Source organism: Gadus macrocephalus, chromosome 17, assembly GCF_031168955.1.
Source record: "Gadus macrocephalus chromosome 17, ASM3116895v1".
Taxonomy (NCBI): Eukaryota; Metazoa; Chordata; class Actinopteri; order Gadiformes; family Gadidae; genus Gadus; species Gadus macrocephalus.
The window spans coordinates 10,356,178-10,366,761 of NC_082398.1; the positions used below are offsets into that span (position 1 = coordinate 10,356,178).

The 10,584-nt window shown below is 44.0% G+C and overlaps 1 protein-coding gene across 1 annotated transcript in view; it reads left to right on the forward strand.

The window, feature by feature from the left end:
* The first annotated feature begins 443 nt into the window (after nt 1–443).
* The window catches only part of nrxn2b (neurexin 2b), a 186,073-nt gene continuing 175,932 nt past the window's right edge, over nt 444–10,584 (forward strand). The window contains exons 1-2 of the mRNA XM_060035898.1: nt 444–482; nt 738–760. Of these exons, the coding sequence (XP_059891881.1) occupies nt 444–482; nt 738–760 (62 nt within the window). The remainder of the gene's footprint in view (nt 483–737; nt 761–10,584) is intronic.

The following is a 10,584-nucleotide window of genomic DNA, read 5'->3' on the forward strand; positions in this document are numbered from 1 at the left end:
CATGTATGAAGAACCTAGCCTCAAACCATAGCCTTGTTCTCCCAAAATATAATTCCATGACTAGTACCATGAATTCAGCCTTCAAAAAATGGTTTAAAAGACAAGCCGGTGTCCAGGAGAAGGGGAGAGTCTCCATTGCGACCCATCTTTATATAAACAGGGGGTCGTTTCCGATAACGCGCAAATCAGTATAAATATCAAAATCCGATGATTTGTAAATGTTCAAAGTTTAAATGTAAACATTGACCGATTTGTGGAGTCGGAAGTACTTTGAGTGTCAGACTTCCATTAAAAGATTTCAAAGTTAAATATTTTAAAAAGTAGATAGTATTTGAATTCGAAACATGGTAGCCATGTGTATAGGTACTGCAGTGGTGTGGTGGTGGTGGTGGGGGTGGTGGGTGTTAAAGATGGCGGTGGTGGTAGTGGTGGTGCTGTTAGATATGGCGGTGGCGGCGGCGGTGATAAAGACGGTGATGGAGGTGTGAATTGACGTTAAGCCAGTGGGGTTTCTCTCTGGCTTCCGAATCCACCCTAGCCTCCTTTCTCTCTGCCCCCTCCCCCCCAGCCTCCCCTCTCTCCCCCCAGTCCCCCCTCTCTCTTGGCCCCTCCTTTGTTTGCTGTTGGTGCTGCTGATAAGACCTGGTGTCCAGGGTGTTTGTCTGGCTGAGTCCCCGACCCGGTCGCGACTCCCCTCCACACCGCTTGTCAATCCCCCCACTGGCGTGCCTCCACAGGGGTCCCCCGGGATGCAGCCTGTGTGGGTGTGTTGCTGTGTGTGTGCTTGGGCACATGCCCACACACCTACACAGGTACACATTCATACGTTTTTTTGTGTACTACTGTTTTTGGGTGGGTGTACTTCTTGGGTGGGTGATTGTTCTTTGTGGGTTTTGTTTATGGATGAGATTGTATTCCTTTTGTTTCTGTGTATGCAGAAAAATGTATGTGTGTGTATGGATACGTTTGTGTGTGTCCATGCATATGTTTGTGTGTGTGTGTGTGTGGGGGGGGGGGGGGGCTGTGTGTCTCTAGATTTAAATACAAAGAGTACACACATAGAGTCAGTTAAAACTAAGTAGGGCGAAGGGATGCGCTTGTGAGGTTTCTTCTTACATTTTATCAGAGGTGCCAATCGTGGTTCCAGGTCTTTGCCGGCTGTCTGAATTGACAAAGGAGAAAGACTTTGGAGGGCAAAGTGAAGATGCTAAAATGCGAAAGGGCTCCTTGGGCACAGACACATTCCTATCAGAGTTAACAGACTACGATTTACAGGTCGATTTCTCTTTCAGGGCTATTTTTACAAAAGGAATCAGATGACTAATTACCTCCAAATCCATCAGTTTTTCTAAAAAGGAAATCGAAAAAATTGACACCAAACTCAAAAAAATATAAATAGGATGCCAGTGTTTGTCTAGTATTGCTGCTAAGTACCCTGTCATCCTTTCTGAATAGACTCGCTTTATTTCCCTCCAGGCTTGGCCCCCATCTTAATATCTAAATTAATATCAAGCACAGAGCACAACTTACTCCACCGTTGATATTTACATTTCCAGTTAAAGAACACTTTTGGCCTGGGTGTTTGGTGCAAAGAAAAGGCGACAGTGTGTTAGGAATGTCGGTTTGAAAGCAACACGTTTGCCTCCGGTTAGCGGTGGCTTGTCTGCCGGCTGGGTCCTCTACGTTAATATTTGATCAGTCTGTTTAATATTTAATTCATGAAGGCTGCCTCTCGGCTTTGATTTGCCCCCCCTACCCCTCCCTGGCCAGTGACTGAGAGCGGCTGTCTGATGCCGTGTGTATCAGGCCAGGACGAATCGAGTCGTTTGTGTTGAATTTAAGTGTTGGTTATTGCGTTTATTGTACGTGTAATGAGGTCTCGTGTCAGTTCTGTTGGTTCAGCTTCCCCCGGGGTCCAGTGAAGTCAAAGGTGTCGTTTGTCTTTTATCTATACGTGTGTGTTCAATCAATACAAGGCCAAATTGCGGCCGTAAAGTTTTACTCTTTGTTTTACCTATTCACTGTCAAAAATAAAAGCCAATGAAGTTCCACTTATCTCTCTCTCTCTCTACTCTCTTCTCTCTCTCTCTCTCTCTCTCTCTCTCTCTCTCTCTCTCTCTCTCTCTCTCTCTCTCTCTCTCTCTCCCTCTCAATACATCTATATATATATATATATATGTATATATATATATATATATATGAACTGCCATTTTCTAATCCAGTTTCCATGTAATCCATTGGGATGTCTGAGCAGCACCTCCATAGAAAGTCCCATTAGCTCCTCCTAACCTCGCGGGTGTAATCCGCTCCGAGGGGTCACGCTGTTTCAATGTAAGCACCACTCTACTTATAGATAATCATTTCCCAGCGAGGGCGGGACCTTTTACAGGCGCGCATAGCATGGGTGGGTGGCTAGGGGGTTGGGGTATGCATGGGTAGCTGCCGCTGCTGCTGCTGCTGCTACAGTGGCTCACCTGGAGATTACAACATCAGCCATCCACTGACAATGTGTCCGCTCCAGGTTTGGTCGGCCATTAGTTCCCGATACACTGATCTACCCTTTCTGCCGCATTGTGTGTTGACCCTTTGTGCCGACAGCTGGACCCGTTTCAACCACGCCGTTTGATTAGGAATATGCGACACACTGCATGCTTTATTATGGGGCTGTGTTTTGTCTGGTTTCTGGCGTTACCGGCTTTGTTTCCGTGGGCAAATTGGAGACCGAACCAGGAGCCGACAAAGCATGTCCCCGGAAGCAAGCCCACACACACCAAATTCTCTCAATTAGTTCATATTGAATTAATTAGAGGTCCAGCTGAGTGGTAGTGCTTTGGAGTCGGGGTAGCTTACTTCGTACTCAATCAAGGGCAATCTACAAATGTCACCACTTAACCCTAGCTTCCTGCTCCTTGTTCCTGCTTCTTGTTCAGCTCAATTCATCACAGGTGAACCGGCCTTTACCCGGAGCCCGTTTTGCACACGAGAAAAGTGTCTGTATCCTTGTCGGACCAAATTATGGTGAAACAAAAAAGAAAACAAGCACAGCTAGATAGAAGCAACACAAAATTAGTATAGTTGTATCGCATCCTCTTAACTTTACCCCCCAACCTTCTCTAAGGTATGCTATTCAAAACATATCGTCCAATTATCTTTTCCAAATAGGTTATTATACATAATATGCATTGGTTCAAACTGCTAAAAGACTCTAATAAACGTACTTCCCTCCTTCTGAAATAAAGCTCCCCTCTTTCCAAGATAAAAGTACCTCGGACCGTGTTTCTTTGGCATTGCACTCGAGAGATGATTGAAGAGTAAAAAAATAAAGAATTTCTCCTCTTTTAATCAGCCGACATTTCTTTATCCTCGACATCCTCAATTCAACGTGTCAAAGTCCCTTTGTCTCTGAGCTCTATAGGATTTGTGATGAGGTCAAGGCGTTACTTATCTAACCATAAACAAATGTCTGACTGGAGAGTGGATGAGGACCTCAAACCTTCTATTTCTCTCTCCATCCGTCTGTGAGGATTTGAATAGTGCTAGGCCACTGAACACCCATTGATTCATGTCGTGCGTGGTCGCTTTGGCATACTGGCTTTACAGTATAGCAGTGGTTAGCTCTAAAATAGCTTATAATGTGTGTACCATTCATAAAGGGAGTGTCTGTGTGTCTCTTTGTGTGTATCTATGTCTGTGTGGATGTATCCATGTATAGGAACGAAGCATATGGCACTTTTTGTTAGTATATTTAGTATATATGTTCTTTGTCCTTATCTACGTGTGTGTGTTTGTGTGTATCTGAATATGTGCATATGCATGTATCCATATATGTGTGTGTGTGTGTGTGTGTGTGTGTGTGTGTGTGTGTGTGTGTGTGTGTGTGTGTGTGTGTGTGTGTGTGTGTGTGTAGGCAGGCAGTACATGTACTGTATTTGCTAAGCTCAAAATGGAATACCTGTGTCCAGAAGAATTTCCTGCATATATTTGGATGTAATCTCCTGGATCAATGAGCATTTACTTAGTGTTTGCTGTGGAAGCTATTTCTTCTAATCCTGCTCCCCAATCTTCCCCTGCCTGTCCTCCAACCTTTAACTGCAGTCACAAACTGCCACCCTGCTCCTTATTTTACATTACAAAGATAAGACCTCGGCTAGTATTTGTTACATCTCATATCTCCCGAAACTCTCCCTCTCCCTCTCTCTATCTCACCTCCCACCTTCTGCACTTTTTTCGCATTATTCCCCTCCCTCCCGCGCTCCCTCCTGCTCTCCCTCCTATCTCTTCCTGTCTCTCTAGCCTTACAGAGATAAGGTCTACCGTGTCGATACTAATGTGCTGCAAGCATTGATGAACTGTCAGCCACTCGCTAAGTCTGCCCTGACCTTCCTGTAAAGATTCCTCCCAAAACACGCAGCTAACTGCTAACGAGCCACCGTCTTAACACACACTAACAACTGTCCAAAAACATGCTATCCAATGCTAACAGATTTATTGACACACAAGCTAGTCCCAACATATACTCCAGGGCAAACTAGTGTTTCAATGCATGCTAATTAGAGTCTAATCACAAGCTAATTATTATCTTGGTACGCTCAAACCTAATGTCTAAGCTAACTCGTGTTAATGTCTCTAAATAAAATTCTTAGCTCCCACTGATGTCTATTTATTATTACTCTTTGCTGAACGGTCCTCACAACTCCTGAAAGCATTTTCTTAGTGTGTGTTAAGGTGCAGGTCCTATGTCAAAAACTCAAGGTCAATTGATGTAACCAGTGTGTTAAAATGTTTACAAAACAAAGCCAGGATCATCTCTATGTTGACCTTAACTGGTTTTCAGGCAGGGTGCATATATCTACAATATGAACTTTCCCAAAACGGGTCTGCTGTTTTCTTGGTTGTTAGTGTTAGTGGAAGTGCTTTGCTGTTGCTATGGGGATTTTGCTGCTGAATGAGGGTGAAGTGTCAATTGTTCGCTCTTAGAAGTGGAACAAGCTGCTGTTTCATAACGGTGCTTCTTATATACTCTGAAAAGCTACCTGGGAGGTTTAACCCGTTACAAAGGGTTCAGTGGTATGAAAGCCAGGGAAAGTCTTAACTTTAGTACTTCTTTTGTAATTTCTGCATTTTATGTTGACTTAACTTTTCATGGTTAATTCAGGTCATTAAGGAGGGGTTAGGTTAGCATGCCTATAGGTAAGCTATTGACATCAAGGATCGAACCCAATGCCTTTCTGCTGGGGGTCAAACTCCCTAGCCATTACACTATATCCCTTGCCAATACCCTTTTTATATATATAGTAAAGGCTGTCTAGGTCGATTTGCATCACAAGCACTCATGTTAGGTGCTCAGGTGCTCATGTTAACCACATTCACGCCCACAGGACGTTAACACACCAAATCGTGATTCTGACACCTAACAGTTGCTGATTAGCTACAATCCGCGAGTGACTTTTGAGGTGAATCGTGACTACCATGTGTCGCAAGGTTTCACCCTTTGTTCATTTTTACACCCTTTTTTCTCTTCTTATTAGTCAACAGCTGTGCGTCATGGGAAGGTTACCGTTTTTTTCTCTGAGAACAAGCGCTCTCTCTACCACCCCCTCATACCCCTGCGTGACTCCGTGCACTTTATCGCAGCCGTGCATCTCCCATGCCATTTGTGTAGCCTCCATGCGTAGGCTGGTGTTGACAAGAGAAAAAATGATGGTGATTCTTGTGCATAATGCAATTATTTCAATGCTTTCAGAAATAACCTTGGTTTATAGATCGTTTACCGCCGCAATTATTTATATTGTATATTTTTATATATTTCAGGACCCGATACAATTTTAAAGGCAAAACTATTTCTTCGTGTTTTTATTATTGTTTGATTAACTTATTTGCAGACATCCTAAACAAACAAAGGGGTTTCTATTGGACATCATATATAGTACTATTATTTCACTGAAACTTCTGTACACACAAAGAAAAAAGCTTAACATCATAGATGAGTTGTAAAACAGTATTCACCTCAATCAATTTTTGGCCATTGGCCAATTTTTGGTGGGTTTGGTTTTGAACCCACCATTACATCTTGCAACGATCCAATCATCTTTGTTCAATGTTTGTCCAAGGTTATCCCCAAGAGTTTTAACACAATACATGAATTGACATTTTGATTTGGCTGGTAGAATGACTCTCATGACCTGTTGACCCCCCAGAACCAGATAAGACCAGTTCTGAGGAACAAACTTTTAATGTTTGTTTGATTTAGGATACATTATGTAGAAGCACTTTTTCATTTGTACACAAACACAATCTCCAGACTGTGTAGTTTCAGGGATTATGAATCATGTTGGACAAATCCCTCCACAATTCATATATTGTAAATTGCAGTGCCTTTTTGCGGATAAAACAGAAATGCAAAAAAAAAAACTGTTTATAAATCCACCTTCAGCAAACTCCTCAACGCCGTTCAATAACATCGCCAAAGGCCCTAATCCACATTTTCTTTGAATCTTTAAATAATGCATAACTGCATAACCTTACGGTCACTAGATAAATCGGCTGACGTGTCCATTTGTCAGCACCTACTTTAACTGTCAGTTTGATGGAGCACCCTCGCGGTCATGTATCGCTCCTGGGCTTTGTCACCTCGATATACTGGCCACAACCGACGACAACTCCCCCCCGATAGGTGGACATTTTGGGGTGGGGGGGAAACCCATCTTTTGCCCTCGAAGCAATTCAACCCCCCTCTGATCCATCCATCTTGTGGAGTTAAAAGTATGATGGCAGCAAAAACAAATCAAAACAAAACCTGACCTCGGTTTTTCAATCAATCTGAAACTTTGTACCCCTTTTTTTTTTAACCGTGACTTTGTGTCTTACATGTACAGACGCTCATCTCTGAGGTGAACATGAACTTCAGTCTGGTTTCGGTTATTGGTAAATTAAGTGAGAAATGAGGTGAGCTGGGAGCTAAATGTCCTCAAGTGCGCCAAGCTGAAGGGGCATTGGGATATGCAGTTTAAACCAAGCCAGGTCAGAAAGATGGACATTTCCAATTAGATGATTATTCACATATTTGCACACACACACACACACACACACACACACACACACACACACACACACACACACACACACACACACACACACACACACACACACACACACACACACACACACACACACACACACACACACACACACACAATCTGAGGTCTACTCTGATGATGTGTGCTGTACAGTATGTTCACACTAAACATTGTACACACACACACACACACACACACACACACACACACACACACACACACACACACACACACACACACACACACACACACACACACACACACACACACACACACACACACACACTGGAGAACGACACTGTCTATTAACACAAACAATGCAGTTATTTTTTTGATGGCTTCCAGCTCTTCCCTGGCGCAGGTACAACAATATGTTCCATTGCAGGGCTGTTAAGAGAAACAAACTCAATATTCAGGACAGAGTCTGTCTGACAGAATCATCCCCAAATAGACATGATTTATTTGGTCTTATGTCTCTCTCTCTCTCTCTGTATCGCTCTCTGTCTCTTTCTGTGTATCTCTCTCTCTCTCTCTCTCTCTCTCTCTCTCTCTCTCTCTCTCTCTCTCTCTCTCTCTCTCTCTCTCTCTCTCTCTCTCTGTATCTCTCTCTGTCTCTTTCTGTGTATCTCTCTCTCTCTCTCTCTCTCTCTCTCTCTCTTTCTCTCTCTCTTTCTGTGTGTGTGTCTCTCTGTGTGTATCTCTCTCTCTCTTTCTGAGCGTGTCTCTCTCTCCTTTCTGTGTATCTCTCTCTCTCTCTCTCTCTCTTTCTGTGAGTGTGTCTCTCTCTGTGTATCTCTCTCTCTTTCTGAGTGTGTGTCTCTCTCTCTCTCTCTCTCTCTCTCTCTCTCTCTCTCTCTCTCTCTCTCGCTCTCGTCATCCCTCATCTGTCTCCTTAGGCAACCCGGCGTCTCCCGCCCAATTAGCTCATGTTGTTTTAATTGAAACCATTCGGAATCCATTTTCTTTTTCCCCCTCTCCGATCGCGTATCATCGCCTCCAAACATCATCAGCCTTTCAGTCTCTTCCTTTCCCTCAATTGAATGAGTGAGGACAAAGAAAAAGCGTGAGTATGTGTGTGAGAAAATGGGAGTGTGAAATGAGACCGGCATTGTATGCGTGTATGGGCTTCAGCATGGCTTGCTGAGTGATGTTCTAATTATGGACATTTGCGGGCGAGGGGGGGAGGGGCTTTGTTCGTTCGAATGAAGATGGTTGTCTGGGTGCATCAATTTGTTGAGCATCGTTCACTCTCAACACAAAACCGAAGTTAAGTTAATTAGCATTACGGCGGGGAAGGGAATAAGTGCTGCATTTGTGTCTGCTCTTCTGAATTATCATTCAATCTCTCTCCATCGACGTCCTCCTCCTCCTCCTCCTCCTCCTCCTCCTCCTCCTCCTCCTCCTCCTCCTCCTCCTCCTCCTCCTCCATCCTCCTGTGGAACTTTAAAAGTTGAGAGTCTCTTTGTCTCCTCGTTCCTTCCTCCTGTTGCTTTACTTTCTTAAGAGCGTTGGCATTGTGAGGGAGTACTGGGCAGAAGAGGTTTGTCCCCGGGCAATTACTTTATAGGTCTAGTCTTTTGGCGCTGTCCGTGGTGCTGAAGTTAGAGCGCTTTTACGCTCAAACTAGGGTCTCAAACCAGACTCAAGTCCGATGGGAGTCTAGGCGAAATCTGGGTGAATCGCTGCATAATTGTCTCGACCAATCATGTTGTTTGAGGCGGGTCTCTGTATGCGCGTAATTGGCTTTCAAAAGCGAGCACAAACTCGGCCAGCACTAGTAAACAAAAAAAGAAGTGTCTACAAAGGTTTCAGATCCACACTGTGTATTTGGCCACTGTAGTAGTACACTTATCGAAATAGTCATCCACTTGCGTGGATTAAATATCTTTGGCAGAACGTCTCTGTATGAAGCAGGATACAAGGCAGCTTTTGGGTCCTGGCCCAGGCTCTATTAGCCTGGCATCGCAAGACGAAACGCAAATTGCAAATTAGTCTGGAACCACACCGTTAGTTTTAGATTTCGAAAGGGTGTCACTGACAGGCGCAGACCAACCTGCCCTTGGATGCAGTTGGACAGGCCTAAAACCTCATCATAGCAACATACGGGGGACGCAGCACTGAACCACCATAAAAAAACGGCTTTCCTCTCAGCAAAAGCTCTATTGTGCAGTCCTACATTCTTCTTTTAGTGAAAATATACCATACAGTCTTTTTAATACTGTCTGGATAGTGGAAACAACAGACAGCGGCAGCCATCTTTGTTGTTTATGAATATACCTGAATATACGGTGACCCCCTGCACCGTCATTTATCCCGCCTCATATGAGGTATATATAAACGGTTGTGATTGGTCAGCCTGTCTCGTGACCGGGCAGGAATCCTTTTGCATTGGAGGGGAGCCAGACCTTATCTGGAGATCCAATGGAACATGAGCATGCGAGATTTGTCTGGTTCCCAGGCTAAGGCTCTATGCCGCCTCCCAGAGCGGGTCTGCTATAACTTAGTTGGACTGCTGATCCTAGATTACACTAAACCAAACTCCCATTCATAACAACAGCTTCCCCCATATCTATAGTCGTTTCAACCAAAAATATGCCTCAATTGGCAACCGCTACCAGTGGCAACTAATTATATTGTGTGTTTTTAATCATTTTGTTTAATTTGTAAGAGTATAAAAATAGAAGTTTAAAAGCATAGTGTTTTAGAAAGTGGAGATGAAACACAGCGATCTGATAATTCCCCTCACCATGAGGCGCTGGAAGAAATGTTCCTCAAGACCACGGCACCCTGGAACACAAAATGATTTATATAAAAGGAGAGGAAATTGACTCTTAGTCGCAGCGGACGGTCGATTAGTGGCGTCGGTTGCTTTCAGCTCCAGGTCCCCGCGCCTCATTTGGGTAATTATGAAAAGTTCAAGCTTTTTTAGACCCAACAGAGTCAACTGTTACTTTTATTCTAATGCTTCACAATGGGAGGTACAGTATGTGAATAGACCTTTCAAATTATGTTTCTGACCATATGGAGAGAGAGAGAGAGAGAGAGAGAGAGAGAGAGAGAGAGAGAGAGAGAGAGAGAGAGAGAGATGAGAGAGAGAGAGAGAGAGAGAGAGAGAGAGAGAGAGAGAGAGAGAGAGAGCTCAACATGTATTCTCCTGGCGTCATAGTTTTGTCCCCTCTACTCATATTCTTTGTGTTCAATAGAAACCCCTTTGTGTCTCTATTAAATCTATGTCCGGGGTAGAGAGTCCTGCTTCTCTCTCTCTATCTTTCTCTATCTACATGTCTCTCGCCCACTTTTGCTCCCCCTTCCCCAAAGCTCTGAAATTCCCATTTCTCAGCGCCAGAGAGAACAATGCCACTTTAGACCCCTTCCGCTGGAGAGTGACTCACAACGTGTGAAACTCCCAGCGCCCCCCCCCCCCCCCCCCCCCCCCTTTGAAATGAAAAGGCTGTTTAGCAATCATTGGGAAGGTTTTTCGGTTCAAGGATCTCTTTTTGATGTTTTG